At 39.4% G+C, this 16549-nt stretch overlaps 1 protein-coding gene across 1 annotated transcript in view; it reads right to left on the reverse strand.

Annotated features, from left to right (window-relative positions):
- Nucleotides 1-16549, reverse strand: part of LOC121953079 (actin-binding LIM protein 3-like) — a 51376-nt gene that overhangs the window by 19346 nt on the left and 15481 nt on the right. Inside the window, exons 3-11 of the mRNA XM_042500024.1 lie at nucleotides 14789-14972; nucleotides 11573-11685; nucleotides 10499-10625; nucleotides 9199-9292; nucleotides 8682-8769; nucleotides 2476-2534; nucleotides 961-1041; nucleotides 191-352; nucleotides 3-32 (exon numbers count right to left, since the gene is read on the reverse strand). Of these exons, the coding sequence (XP_042355958.1) occupies nucleotides 3-32; nucleotides 191-352; nucleotides 961-1041; nucleotides 2476-2534; nucleotides 8682-8769; nucleotides 9199-9292; nucleotides 10499-10625; nucleotides 11573-11685; nucleotides 14789-14972 (938 nt within the window). The remainder of the gene's footprint in view (nucleotides 1-2; nucleotides 33-190; nucleotides 353-960; nucleotides 1042-2475; nucleotides 2535-8681; nucleotides 8770-9198; nucleotides 9293-10498; nucleotides 10626-11572; nucleotides 11686-14788; nucleotides 14973-16549) is intronic.

Here is a 16549-nt window from a genome sequence, read left to right on the forward strand (position 1 = left end):
ACGTGTGAGTATGGCGAAAGGGAGCTCAAAGACTGGATGAGAAGGAGAAAAGAAAATATAATTTTTTTCATATTTGAGTTCATATTTTTTCATAGATGAGTTATGGTCAATTTCCTGTCAACTGACGTTTCTCAGCTAATGCTGTGACTTTTTATTATTTTGTGCGTGTGTGTGTGCGGTGTGTGTGTACCTGTCCACAGCTGTACCGCTCCAAAGTGTCATCTGAGAGGTGTGTGTGTGCATGGTCGGCCTGATAAGGGATGATGTCAGGCCTCTGGATGTCGTATATGGCTTTGACCCGGGGCAGAGCCGCCAGCTGCTTATAGTCCAAACCATCACCATCAGCTTTAGACTAGGAGAGAGAGAACAAGAGAACGAGAGAGAGAGAGAGAGAGAGAGACAGAAAGAGACGGGAAGACAGAGATAGAGAGGAAATGGAAACTGAGTCATAAATAGAACATTGAATGCAAATAGAAACTCAAAAAGAAAGACACATGCACACAAGCAAAAAGCAAAACTGACAAACAAAGATACAGAAAGGTGTGATGACAAACATAAACAGACAGCTGGTAGATAAACTGAGAAAAAAAAAAAGGTAAGGCAGACTGACTGGTGAGTATGATAAATTAAAACACCTAAAAGCTTGCTTAGTGATAATTTTTTTAAAAAAAGCTTAAGACCAGTCTCTCATAAGAAAATTCATACAGAATTAAAAGGTTCTGCTGGTTTTAGGATGCTACAGACACCCCAATATTAACGGACATATGGTGAAGCAGGTGGACAGACGGGTGACGGACCAGGAAAACTGCTCAGAGACAGATAGGGTCGACAGACAGAGCTTTCAGGGACTCTTTGCGCTTCTGTCGCTGTCATTTATGTTTTGATTGAAGACTGTGACAGTGACAGCTGAGGGCGTAACCATAGCATTGTTGGTGTAACCATGGTGACGACAGTACTCACGCAAATGAGGCGGTGAGGGGAGCCGAGAAGAGGAGAGGAGCCCGGAGGAGAAATAGATGCTGTCTCAGAGGTGCGTCTCAGCTGGTGGAACAAAAGCAAGAGAGACTGAAGCCTGAAGTAAAGTTAGTTTAAATACAACAGATCCACGTACAACATGCACGAAGAAGAACATCATCTACCAAATTATGCATATCTATACTTTTGATACTGATATGGCAAAGCACAAAAAAAAATTTGAATCTGTCATCAGTTCATCTCACACCTCTAAACAAGAGCAGTTTGTTATAAAACTCTTGCATAACACTTCCTTTGAAATCTTTCCCATAGTGCAAAAACTTAACTTAGTGTATCATTTAGCAGAAGTACCGATTACTGTGTTATGCTCAGTCAAAAGTAAAAAGTGTAGTTTAGTTAAGCCAGTCTCTAAATGTTCAAACCAAGCCCCAAGAAAAAGTACCACTCTTTTAAGCATTTTTTATGGTGGCTAAACAATGGAATTACAACTTCTGAGTCTGTCATGTGATGCCATTGTACCCAAAAGTATTTTTTTCATAGACTTACATTGTGAAATAGTTTTCTATAAATCTGTGGATACATTTTTTAAGAGCCACAGCCCTTCTAAAATGACTCCTTTCACTATCAGAAAATAAATTTTGAGAGTCCATAGGAATCATTTAATTCCTGTTCAAGTTAGTGGAGGGTTAAACCAGATGTCAGCTGGCTCAGCTCATGGGCCAAATGATGCACAAAATTCAGGTAAATTAATACCTTGAAAGTTGCATTTTTTTGGCTTCATGCACCACTAAGTAAGAGAAGAATGGGCAGGGCCCTGCCTCCAACACTGTATCAAGTTGTCTTTATACATCCATGTTTCAACTGCTTTACTAAAGAACAATAAATACAACTGGAAAAAAGTCTCAATTCATGAAACTATAAAATTCTCACTGGCTCAACTTCATTTAAGTTTGCCTTCAATTTTTTTTTTAAATCTCAAGTTATCTACAACAAAAAATCAGAGCAAGTATTGTCTTTGATTTAACTTCTTAAACTGAGCTGGCACAACTAGCTGGAGCTAAGGTTGAATAAAGGATATCTTTTTGCAGCTGGTTGCCTTATTTTTGTTTTCTCAGCATTTGACGTTTAACATATAAATATAACTATAAAACTTAACAACAGTAGTTCTTCTCTGTCCTAATGTGATAAACTAATATTGTGTTATTTGGATTTTCATGGTAGTGTTAGTCTTGGCCCTGACAGGAAGCTGACAAAGAGCTTTTCTAAAATAAAGAAAGGCTCATGGATAGGGATAGGGCATTACAAAAATCATCCTTGGCATATATTACATGTTGTACTATAAAACATGAAAAATAAGGGTCCAAAAAACTATATCCAATGCAAAGAAAAATGTGGCTTGTAAACCAAGACTGAGAAACAGACAATGAGAAACTCAGAGAGGACAGAAACAGAAGCAGAGAGAAGTGGCAGAGGATTGTGGATATTTTGAGTCTCGCTCACCCTCAGTTTTCTCTCCAGCCGAGCTGCTTCTTTACACATGGGGTGCCAAACCTCTGAACCTGCACACATACACGCATGCGCACATGCACACACACACACACACACACACACACACAGTTTTAGCTCAGTTTATTTTGTTTACTGTGTGTGGGCAGCAGTCATACAGTTTTATGGGATCCTATGAAGAGTAGATCAGCCTTTCTCAAGTGCATCAACATCAATCAAACACACACACACACACACACACACACGCAGGAGGCAGGGCGTATGCCTGTGGAGGCAGTTTGTCTGGTCTGAGGACAGAGGATGTAAGTCTTCTTGTCTCCCCACACAAATAAAAAGAGGAAGATAGATGGAGAGAAAGAGAACTCTTGGCCACTATTACATAGATTGCCATAAAATTTTGTTCAGATGTTCATGTTCCCCACAAGACCAACTTAGTGACCTGCTGATTTGTCCTGTGGCGCCACAGAGAGGTTTTTTTTTCTGATTTGGACTGAAATCTCTCAATGACTATTGGATGGACTGCTGAGAAATTTGCCGAACGCATTCCCTCATGATTATTGTAATAACTTTGAAGATCCCTTAATTTTTTATCAGACATAGAGCTGTTGCAATGATTGCAGTATTGTAATACCGCGCTATTGACAAGCCGCAGGGGATGTTAAGCATCGGCAACAAAAACCTACAAATGCCTGCTGTGTGATGAGCTGCTGGGCATATATTCTGTGTTGAACTCTGCATATTTTATTTTTAATTTTTTTTTTTTTAGAAGCATGGTAGCATTGTCACTGCGAGCATGTTAGCGTGCTAACATTAGCATCTAGCTCAAAGCACAAGACAATTAAGCTCTAAATGAGTAAATCACTCAAATGAACAATTTAGCCAAAATCATGGATCATAGTGTAAAACAGAAAGACAGAGAGAAAGAAAGAGAAGTATATAAACAGTGTAATATTACAGCACCCTGTGCAACATTATGCCTTTACTTCACTTACTCTCTTATTATTTCTTTTGTAATGTAAGAAAATGCACATTTATTATTATTTTTTCAAATCTATTAGGAACATACCCTGTGCATACACATATGATTAACCACTGCTTTCACAACAATTTGTTTTTGCAGTCATTCCAATTATTATTTTTTTAATTGACCTGAATTGAATGATAAAGACAAACCAAAGGAGGTCACAGGAGGAATAAATGAGGTGGCCTGAGCAAAGAGAGAAGGAACAGGGAAGAGGAACTTTATCGTAGAGCCAAAGAGGAAAGAGGGAATGAATGGAGGCTATGAGATTGTATTCATAACAATAAACCACTAATGTCAGGATGTTATATGCATGTAGAGCTGATAATGATAATGACAGTTAATATATCCGCTTTGAACACACACACACACACACACACACACTCTCTCACAATCAATAATAAAAAGTAACAGCATTAGCTGAAAAACGTCAGATGACGCACACACACACTTTCTCAGTCCTCGGGGCAACGCAGGGCCTGAATGGATTCAGTTAGCTGATCATGATTCTATACTATCAGCACCATAAATCTGTCCTGCACACACACAAACAAGCCCAGATACACAAAGACTAAACACACACGCATGCAACAACCACACATACTCTCACACACCCACACACAAAATCAATACAGTAGACAGAAACCATGCGTGGTGATTCAGTGCACCCCCGTCCCACCCACGCTTCTCAACTCTGCTGCTGAACAGATGTATGGCCTTGGACTTGGGATCTTTTATCTCCTGGATGAGGAGAATCTAAATGGTACAGAGGAAAGGAATTCAATTCACAACAACAGCGCTGCACGTCAGTTCAAAGTAAATTAGGTGCCTGAAATTTGTCACAAAATAATGATTCAAATGTGAGTCCTGAGTCCCTCTCTGTCTTTTTTATTAAGGAGCTATGTTTAGATACTTTTAATTTTACTCTTTTATTACCTTTATGTAAAATGAGGTCAATCAGTGGACAAAACCAACCTCTTTATCTTGATAATATGATGATATTCAAAAGAAGGGATGAAGGCAGCCAGTGAAATCTACAGAGGCAATATTGACATTTGTGCTTATGTCATTTGAAATTCTGATGCTATAAAGCAGCAGATATTTAAATGGACTATGGAGTTTTGCTTTTTGCTGAATCATGCTGCCATGAGAAACAGCACACACATCAAACTAACGTCACTGGTCAGATATGCACTATGGTTTATTCCATTTCCTTTAACCGCCTGATGTCTGTTGCCCTTCTTTTTTAAATGGAGTCTCCATTGAAAGACTAGAACAAAGGTAAAGGTGCACTTGAGCTCCAATCGCGGGGAAATTCATAAAGAAAGGATAAAAAACGCTGATAGCACCATGACTTGCACATTACATGCAACCGCTCTCTGCCCCGTCTCAAGGTCTTATTTACACAGGATATCTTGCTAATGGCATTACAGAGCAAACATGACCATTAAATTTTGTAGCTGAGTGCTATTTCCCCATTTTTTTGCCTCAGATTGCAATTACCTATATGGCCAAGTATATAAATGTTAACTTTGCTCCAAGGACACAGTATGAAGAACAACGACGGAGAAAAAGAAAATATTCGGACTGTGAGCTACAGGCCCTGAACGATGAGGTGCAGAGGCATTCTTCAAAACTTCAGGTAAGGAAATCAAACATGACAGATTGAAACCAAATCAGGGATTTAATATCCCAGTGTGTCAGAGCTGTGCTTGGGCTTGTAAGCCCTGATAAATGCACTTTAGAAACCACCAACGTTCTGAAACCGCTAATAATTCTACTGTAACTGCGTGTGGTTACTAGCATTGATTTTCGTAAGCTGTACTGTTTTTGTATTGATGCCGATTTTCACAGAGAGGGGCTAATGTTTCACCAAATGTATGTATATTACCAAATTAAATACATGCAAATAACCCAGGAGCACTGAGATGCTTTTTGCTTGGCAGCACAGACATACATTTCACCTTCTGCATGTACTTTTAGAACTATATGGCTTTTGTTGGCTTATTTGTGAAGGTGTAGTGGTGGTAAAAGTCATGCAGTCCTTTAGAGAATTCACCCTTCAGTTTGTACTTGACTCAGCCTCATATCAATAGTTAATTAATTGATAACTGAATCAAAAGAAAGTAATCTGATATCAACTATGAGAACAAGTAATCCAAAATTATGTAAAAAGAAAAAATTAATTTGTTGGTTAGACCTTATAAAATGACTATTTTATATTTCTTGAATGAAAAAATAAGCTATTGAGATATCAGTTTGGGCTCTGGTACCTTGGCATTAGTATTTTTTTTTCATAATTTAAAATCAATTAGTGAAAAAATAATCAACGTATTCATCAATGATGACTCTTAATTTCAGTAGCAGTCTTAAACCTGGAGGTGGACAGCATGACAGTCAACATTTAAACACACCTGAACTAAACTTACAGTACCAAGACCTGCTGCCAATGTTGTGGCAACATACAGTATCTATGTAATACAGTGGACCGTTATTTGAACCTGAGGTTAAGTAACACTAACACAATAATGTTCTCAGATGCTTGAACAATTCTGAATAATGAAACACACAACTGACAGAAAAATAAACACTATTTCTAAACATCTTAAAGGGTTAAGCATTCACTGTAAGTTCATGAAATAGTTTTCCTCCCCCACCTCCAACACATACATACACACACACACACACACACACACACACACACACACACACACACACACACCACTTCTTATTCCAGACATGCATCATGAGATTGATTGGATGTGTGTGCGCATGCCTTGTGTGTGCGTGTGTGTCGTAATTGAGTGTGTCTCACGAGGGTGATTGCTCAGCCCCCCTACATGTCTGAAGTCATCAAAAGGAGTGGATGTAACCTTGGGGCAGCTCACTGGAGCTCAGCACACACACAAACACACACACACACACACACACACACACACACACACACACACACACACACACACACACACACACACCTACACACCTACACACCTACATACCTGCATTTATATGCAGATACACAAATGTGCAAACATCTATTCAAACAGACACACAGGCATACATGGAAAATGACGCTTGCATGTATTTACAGGCACAGATTAACATGCACATACACACAATTCAGGTACAATATGCAAATGCTTAGTTTTACTGGTGGCTGTGAGCAGGTGAGCAGCAGAATGTCAATGAGGCGGAACAGGAGGTGTCAACTTGTTTGGCGACTCTGGGACACTGAGCGTCAGCCACATGTTACGGTACAGTGGCTCTTCATTTAATCTGGAGTCAAGTCAGTTAGCCAAATCATCTGTGTATGTTTGTGTGTGTGAGTGTGTGTGTGTGTGCTATTTGAATTTCCTTTTCTATTTCACTGTTATCTTAAAGAAACATTTGTGCAGTTTGGAATTGCAGGGCTCTTATTCTCATATGTGGCCTGTTTACACAACTGTATCTCCTACAGTATGTTTATCTGCACTTAATTTGCATTACCATCATGTTGTCAAGGAAGTGCTGCTCATCTCTCTTCAACATATCAGACATTTACATTATAACAATCTACTAAATGTTCACAACCAACATTTTTATTTCAACAATAAAACATATAAACTAAACTACTGTGGGTATGGTTCAAGGGAAAGTTCGCCCTCAAATCAAAAATACATATTTTTCCATCTTAACGGTAGAACTATATATTGATATATAATGTTTTGGTGTGAGTCGGCAAGTATTGGAGAAACTGGCCATAGACAAGTCTGCCCTCTCTTGAATATAATGAAGCTAGACGGCACTTGGCCTGTGGTGCTCAAAGCACCAAAAACAAAAAATAAATACATTTTAGAAACTCAACAGCAATGGCTCTTTCCAGAAATCATGACCCTGTGATTCAAGATAATCCAGAGACCTTGTTGGCAGCACTTTCATGTAGAAATTATATTCTTTTTACGCCGCCAATCGTATCACCATGCAGAAGGAAGCATTCTTCTACTACTATCTCACTATCTCACACTGTGTGTAGTTCATATGTGGATTATCTTTAAGAAACCAGGTCATGACTTCTGGAAAGAGACAATGCTGTTGAGATTTTCAGAGGAATTTTGTTGCACTTTGAGCACCACAAGCCGAGTGCCATGTAGTTCCAGACGGCATCCCTATAGCCAATATCTTCAACATTTTGCAACTCATGCCGAAACAATCTAGATTGATAAACAGCACTGCAGGTAAGAGGGAAAAAATGTGTTTTTTTGTTTATTTTTGGGGTGACCCGTCTCTTTAAAATTAAGGTCAGAGAAAGATCGTGCTCATGGTTAAATAATTAAATTACCATGCTGTTGCCCTGTAATCATAGTTTTGCAATTACATGTCATCTCATATACATATTACGGCCAATGCAATGATCTATGATGCATTTCCTCCTGAATATCTTTGCTAATTCAAAACAGCTGCTTTTCAGAGTAATCTGAAAGACAGTTAATTAAGAAAATAAAAAATTAAGCAAAGTGCATATAAATTCAGTTTGTCCCACACAGCAAAGGTTTTCCAGTGTCCTCATATCAACCCATTTGAATCCATGATTGAGCTTATTAACTTTAATTACTATTATCTAATTGGCAAAGCAGGCGCTCCTGATTGAATTTAAACCTCCAGCGAAGTCGGTTTCATTCAGATTAACTCTGTCAGGGGCAGCGCTGAGTAATGGACACAGCGGAGGCGAAGGTTGAGGGGTAATTGACTCCAACCTCTGTGTGTGTATCATGAAAACAGCAGCAGGAAGAAGGTTGTGTGTGTGTGTGTGTGTGTGTGTGTGTCATTATCACTGAGTGTGGTAAAGAGTGGTATATGTGAGATCAATAAGCCATATTACAGTGCTTTGTTAAAAGCACTCATTTATCAGGTGGCTGCATCTTGCTGCTCTCTACTTCTTTGTCTCTTACACACAAACACACACACACACACACACACACACACACAAGCACAGATGCAGATACACTCAAGCCATCTGGATACTTGCAGGGTTCAGCTTATTCAATAGATGCTACAGGTCTATTTTTATGCCCGTTAGCTGTGCATATGCAAAAGCACCACTGTATGACCATCTATTCACAAAACTAAATGTCAATTCTATTGGTGTTGCACGGCTTGCACCATTTGTCTGGCTCTCGCTTCCTCTTCTCTCTACCCTCACCTGTAAGGTACATTTCCTCTCCTTCCAGGAACATCATGTGACAACGAGCACACCTGGCACAGGTGGGGTGGTAGCGCTTCCCTCCAGCCTGGAGGAGAGGAGAAGCAAAGGAAAGAAAAAGTGAGAGGAAATAAATAAGGCATGCACTAGCAAAAGCAGATGACACAAATGTGGAAATGAGAACAGAGTGGTGATAAGAAATTGAGAAACAGAATGAGGCCTGAAGAAACAGTAGAGGTGCGATAAGAAGTAGAGAAAAAAGGAATGAATAGGGGAGAGATGATGGGTGAGTGTTGCTTTGTTGGTTTTCCAAAGCTGCTTCGTCATCAGTCAACACTTCAGTCATTTAAAGAGGGACAGCTGCGCTTTTTCGCAGCTTTTTATAGACCGACACACACATACATGCACACAAACCCATAATTTCCTTCACAAAGACAAAAAATGTGCACACTCTTCCTCTTGTTTCCGTCTTTCTTGAGCACAAACACATATATCCATGCACGGAAAGTGCACTCACCTCAAGTACTCTGCCGCTGATGTACCTGTTACAGCTGTCACACCTGATGCCAAACTGAGTGTGGTAGTCAGTCTCACAGTAAGGTTTCCCATCCCTGCCAGGGACAAAAAAAAACAGCTCTCACTTTGAATTTGGCTTTCTGTTCCACTATTATTTATCTTGTAACACATTGTTTTTTAATGCCTGAGTCAAGGTACATGAATCAGCTGGAGCCAAAACAAATATTTTTCATTGTGTCTTCCAAGTATGAATATTTATATAAATACTGTGGGTGGCATCTAGTTGATTAAAAGACTTGATTTAATAATTATCAATTACTGTCTTGCAAATAAAAATGAACTGCTAAACACAGGTGTTGGTGAAACTAGAATAACATCCTGGTAGTTGTATGCGTCTGTGGACCAATAAGGTTGCAGTTACAGTTTACATCCATGTCTGTCCAGACTCATATGTAGCCAACACAGCTGACAATGCTTCAAATGTTGCTGCAAGGAAGCTACTTATTCTAAAACATGGACACTTGACACACATCTTCAGCCCGGCAGCACAAAATAACTTCATTAACATATTTTCATGGTGGGCATCCAAGGTTAGTGTCACCTTTTGTTCCTGAGTTAAGGCGTTGAAAAATGGCCAGAAAAGAGTTCTGCAGAACAATATGATTTCACAGTGAAGCTGACCTTTCAGATATAAAATGTCATCACTTCATCATTTTATCCTGTTAGACAAGATAGGGAATTTTGTCATAATTTGTGGATGAATTTGTAAATTATGGCCAAAAACATGTTTTGTGAGGTCACAGTGAACTTAGACCACAAAATTCTGAGTTCATCATCCAAGAAAACGTTTGAAATTTTTTTTTTCCTCAAGGCCGTCATGAGATATTACGTATAGAGACATTCCCTTAAGGTGTTTTTGAGATTTCATATTCTCCAGAGTTAGATGGACGCAAGGCCACAGTGACATTGACTTCTGACCACCAAAATATAATAAGTTCATTGTTAAGTCCAAGTGGACGTTTGTGCCAAGAAATTCCCTCAAGGCAGTCTTGAGATATCAAATTCACTAGAATGAGCCAGACGGGCGGAAAGCCTAAAAACATAATGTCTCCGGCCACTGACTGATGACACAATGCTCCAAGTGGTTTCCTCCTTTAAGCAAATTGGTCACAGTGCATAGCTTCAGATATAAAAGCCCACTCTAAAGCAGCAGAGGATGTAAATCGCTTGAAAAAACCTTCAAAATTGGCTCAAACATAACTACAGTAGATGCTGTACATACGGGGGATCATGCCACCTACTTGCTGATGTACTCTCCAGTGAGCGCACAGCCACACGTTCGGCATTTAAAGCAACTGACGTGCCACTGTCTCTCCAGAGCCAGCAGAGACTGACCCTGTTTGATCTCCTCGCCACAGCCTGCGCAGTCTAGAGGAGAGGAGAATCAGGAAATGCAGCAATGAGAAAACACACAAAGAGGATAAGAGCAGCTTCAGCTATTGGAGTATTTATCATCCTTCCTCTCTGTCCTTGTCTCTCGGCTCTGCCAACCCCTCGTCACTTTGCTCTGCCTTCCTCCTCATCCCATATTCCTGCTGTCATAGTCACACTGTCTTGCCAGATGGAGCTACCAGAACCAGGCTAGAAGACTACCTGGAGCAGCAGGCCACCTTCTGTGTGTGTGTGTGTGTGTGTGTGTGTGTGTGTGTGTGTGTGTGTGTGTGTGTGTGCGTGTAGCTGCAGGGAAGGTGGCTATGTTTTCCAGCGTTCTGCAGGTGGACAGTAAACCTCTTCTTGTGTTTTTTCATCTGTAGGGGAGCAAACAGTCTTACATGCCGGGTGAATCATAAAGATGTAAGTAAGTTTAGTTATATATCAGTAGGTGACATAACATCATCCCACAGATTATTCTTGCTACTAAATGACCAGGAGGTGTGTATTACTTTTAGGTCACTGCACAGCTCAGCTGATTTCTGTTACACACACTGATATCAAAGGATAAGATGGCCATATGCTGCAATATATTTTTATTGTCGAAAAATCCCACAAAGGAACTAAAACAAACCAACCAAATCTTGATTACTCCCGTGTGCCATAAAAGTATATTGTCTAAAAACCACTAAAAGCACATCACAGAGCCACACTGTTGCACTGAATGGCACGTTCTTTTATTACTATAAAAATGGGCTGGAAACTAGCTATGTACCAAAGACGCGTTTAAAAATAACACAACCTGCCTTTATGCATTATTATTGGATAACTGCACAGCTTGTTGTGTATTATTCCTGACAAATGTCACATTACAAAATGTGCAGTGTAAGTGTGGTGTAGTTTGCATGCGTGTATGCATATATTTGTGTGTGTTTGTTTCTTACAGCTTGGCCCGTGGACCTTGACGGGCTTGTCGCTTTTCAGAGTGTGTGAGCACTGCTGACACACACACTTCTTCCCACAGAAGGTCACCCTGTCTCCAATTGGGAACGGACCCCTGAGAGCACATACACACACACACACACGCACGCACACACACACACACACACACACACACACAGTAAAATTTCAGTTAAGCTATGCAGATTCGGCACTGCAGAAATTCTACATTTTGAAACAAATAATTTAAAGGGTGAGTTAACCCAAATAACAGAAACATGTTTTTCACCTCGTACCCCTGAAGGTGTAGTATGTTTCTGTGCAGATAGATAAACCGGTTTTAAAAAATGCAACAGATATTTTTACTGCTAACCCTAACATATTAGAAACAAGTCCCCCAACCCATATAACCACATTAGTTTTTTGTTCCTTTCGTCTAATATGGACCACAGGAAAATTCCTAAATTACAGGTTTAGGAAAAGGTCATGGTTTCGATAGGTAGGCCTACGTTTGTTATGTCACTTGAGTAATATAAGCAAGTTGCTTTAAGCTATGTGACATAAGTTCACTACATTACATACATGACAAAAGTTAAGCATGCTACGTAAGTTAAGGCAAAATAACACAGCATTGCCTTTTGGTTTCACATGGGGCATGAAAAGTGGTCTCCTTGGTGAAAGTCCTGTGTTTGTTTCATCATTTCTCCACCTTGGCCTCGTCCCTATGCAGATTTTGTGTCTTTATAGTACGCCATCTGACTTCCTCCTTTGGACCCATCATTATTATTACTGCATAAATATTGGTCATAATAAGCTGCTTGTACAAATAATCGTGCTTCTCACAGCATTTAAGGCTAATATTTGAAAAATGACCAGCAATATTTTTATATTGGCAGATTAGATAGTTATAATTAACTTTCCATAACAGTAAATGATTGACGAAAGAAGTATTTCTGTAGTTTGACACCAGTTTCAGATTTCAATATGTTCCCATTTGCACATTCAAAGTTACAAGGAGTTACTCCCACAGCAATGAAAATACTACAAATATTTACATTCGCGCTAAAATTCCCCACTGAAAAATGTCTAGTAAATCAAAGGAGCTTCAGTATCCAAGAAGATATGGGATTATTCTCCAAATAAACAATAAAACAATGGATCAACCTGATCCCTCAGTTCCACACAGCAATATCCTCATCACCTGGTATTATTTCAGTTTTGGTCACACCTACACATGCACATTGGTTTTCAAAGAATATGCTGGAGCAGAGAGGACTGAAATATTAATACAAAAAGGCAATAAAGTATATATCAAGACCTACAAGAAATGCCATTTGGCCTGAGGGGTAAGCTGAAGCCACACAATGTGAGGGCGGAGTTTAGCACCTGCAATGCAGCCACAGCTGCATCAAATTTTTATCATTGTATACACATATGTATGCAGATCACAGCAAAGAACACCAAAACTCATCTGATAGAAAATAAGAAAACTGTAATACACATACTATTTTGTTAGAAGTTATTATACAGTATGTCACTCTGTGACTCACAGCAGCATACAGCAGCAGTATTACAGTAAAAGTGTATGGACTTTGCTACTGCTAGGCAACATGGAAAAAAAACCCAGAAATAACAATGACTAAAGGACGTTTTTTCGATATCCATTTAGTTGCAGCAAAATCAAGTTATGTGTCAAATCATCTAGTTGACGTCTCTCGCATTGGAAGTCAGAATCAATACGCTGCCCAGCTCTATATTATGCTGTATATCTTTCTCCTGGTTAGAGTTTTGCACTCAGCACACATTCAGAGAGGTTGTTTTGGGAGTTCAGTCGAAGCTTGGATAAAAAGTCATTTGAGAGACACAATTTTTATTGTAATATGCTGACACAGGCATTTTCAAAATGAATAAGCTTCATTCGCAATTTCAGTTTGGTATGTTCTTATTCAGTGGAGTTGGCGGGCACACACACACACACACACACACACACACACACACACACACACACACAAATGGGGAACTCCAAAAACTCTCACTCTTAGCAATCTAATACCTAATGATCCATCTGTACATCGAACATACTGACTGACAGTTAGCCTTTTATATATTTACTGTACTGCTCAGCAGTCACACTTCATTTACAGGCACTTTTATCACATTAGCGTCAGCTCTGAGTGAACTGAAGCCAAAACTAGATTTACATGATAAATAATAAATAAAGTGAGACCAGCCAACTACAGCAGACACTATGCATATCTTCTGAAGTGTTTCATGCTGAAAATATTCAGTCTCTTTTTGTGTTTTCACAATCATTCAAATTTACATTTTGGGATCCGGCTACTCTCTCTCCTCTCGTCCATCTGCCTTTTTTCCTTCAGCACAATGCATGATGTAATTCAATGCTAGTGGGAAATTAATAATTTCAGACAAAGTGGTGACCCATGATAGGAATTAAAACTCAGGACAGCTGCCTCAAATGTGATCACTTTTTCTCAAAATCTGTTTCTCACAAAGTTCACATAGGTCTGATGGTAAATCACTGCAGTACTTTTTTAACTAGTAAAATAGAGATACTGATAAACGTATGTGTCCAAAACATGGTACTGCTTTTGTCTTTACCTTTTAAAACCAGGGTGATCCCAGTATGTGTGTGTACTTTTTTATTTTCAGTTAAGCACTTTGTGATAGACCTGGTAAAGGCATGCTGCAATAAACTTTGATAAGTTACTTTTAATGAGCTATAATAAGGTTTATTGACTGGAAACATTTCAATTAAAACACTGCCTACAGTGTTTCTCAGCACATTTTAAGATTCTGCAGTAATTCTGATGTGCACTGGTCAGTGGAACCAAACACAGTCACAGGAATTTACTGTCCCATCATTGCATTTTAATTGTAAAGGGCCACCCGTGGTATGCAATAAGTTGTGAACCGTCATTACACCACACTATGTGGTGCTCTGTGAGAATCTCACTTGTTGTTTTTGTAGTCACAAGTTACAAGTGAAGCAGTGCCACAAGGATCCCTGAAGTTACAACGCATAGAGCTGCGAAGTTTAAAAGACAAGATACTTAAATTCCAATACTCCTACTATTTCTACTACTGACCATACAAGTTGTTTAACATGATGTCTTCTAATACTTTTGTCAGATATCTTTGATTATTTTTTATCAACTTATTCACAGTGTAGGAAAACCAGGAGATAAGTTCTCGGCCCTTACCTGCAAATGCTGCAGACAAAGCAATGTGGGTGGTATGTCCTCCCCAGGGCAGACACCACCTCCCCAGTGATGTACTGGTCACAGCTGTCACACTGGGTCCCGTAGAGCCGCTGGTAGTCCTCCGTACAGATGTACTCACCTGAGTGGTGAAAGAAACCCGAGTGCACCAGATCACAGCCACACACTAGAGAGAAGGAGAGAAGAATACTGAATCAACCCACATAATTCCTCAGAAATACACAGAAAAAACTACTCTATGAAGTCACTGTGTGGCAGCAGTGATAGAAACTCTTTCTCATGCACTGTTCATATGTATGAATAGTCATGCATCTAACCAACATAATCAGGAAGGCTCTGACCACATGGCCAATGTGCCGATTAGAGTTGAGAACGAAAGACCGAAAGTCAATGTAAGGATGCTGGCTGCCGTGGAGGATGGGTCAAACAAACACAGGACTTTTACCTAAGAGACCAGTGTTTGTGTGAAACAAAGTGAATGAGTTTTTGTAATGTATACTGTCACCATGTTTCTATTCCTAAACCTAACCCTATTTAACTTTATCTTGAGTATGCAACTTAACATTAAGTATGTAACGGGACAACATTTTTCTAGGGGTGAAAACTCTTGTATGTGCATTTTTGTAAGATAGCATACAAACTGCAGGCACTAAAATGAAGAGAAGCTCTTGTGTGCAAACACAAAAATAAGGTAAAGAGGTGGAGTTAGAGAGCTGGTCAGATGACCAGCTTGCATGTATCATGTATTTCTTATTAAAAGCCATTTACTGCTGATAATGAAATCAATACATGTAATCAGTATGTGAGATATTATAATTAAGAAACTTAAGATGTCAGCCTGCTTTGACACGAACACCAGTGTTAATCCAATAATCTATAGGTTTCACCATGACCACAGTGTGTGTGTGTGTGTGTGTGTGTGTGTGTGTGTGTGTGTGGTGGTCGAGGGGGTGGGGCTGTTCAGAGTGCAATCTGTTGTTTTTTGTGTCCTTGAAAGGGTTAATACTCTAATCTGGTTTTCAGGATTAGACGATTAGACATCTAATCTACTATTTTTTTTCTTTTTACAATATGTTATGGTCGTTGGTGCATATGAGAATGTATTTTATATTTAATGATATGTGTGCTTTCATGTAAACCTGATTTTGTAAAATCTGCAGGTGTCCTCTCTTTACATACAATAAATACTTTTATATTTATATCTGAGGAGTGCTGTGTGATAGAGGCAAAGAGACACACTGTGTTTACTATATATACTGACAGCATGATGTATGGCTTTTATTTAGCAAATGCAAAGTCCTTCAGCCAAATGATTGCTTGTGTTGCAGCTGTGCTGAGGATGACGAGGCCTCTGCTGAGCTGGTTGGTTATACAGTTTAAAAGGAGCCGAATGATGATTTTCTCGAGCTATCGGGCAGGCAGAGAGCTTTCCTTTACCTCCATTCTGTTGTGTTTTACAGACTTTGTAACAGCCATTCAGGGATCACAACCAAGCCATAACCTCTTATAGTGCCACCGGTGTACAGACTTTTTTTCATGCATGTCCCTAAAATGAATTGAATTGCTCATGCCGTCAGTGTCAGCGCCATACTGTCAGTATGATACAACCTGCAGTATACAGGCTTGGCCAGCGGAGGTATAAACTGCACCATGGTACACCTGGATGTACTGTAAGTTAGACATTTGAAAGGCAGCCAATGAGTCAACATATCTGACAGTGAATTGAATGTCTGGTCTCTAATT

The sequence above is a fragment of the Plectropomus leopardus genome, chromosome 13, assembly GCF_008729295.1.
Source record: "Plectropomus leopardus isolate mb chromosome 13, YSFRI_Pleo_2.0, whole genome shotgun sequence".
Lineage (NCBI taxonomy): Eukaryota > Metazoa > Chordata > Actinopteri > Perciformes > Serranidae > Plectropomus > Plectropomus leopardus.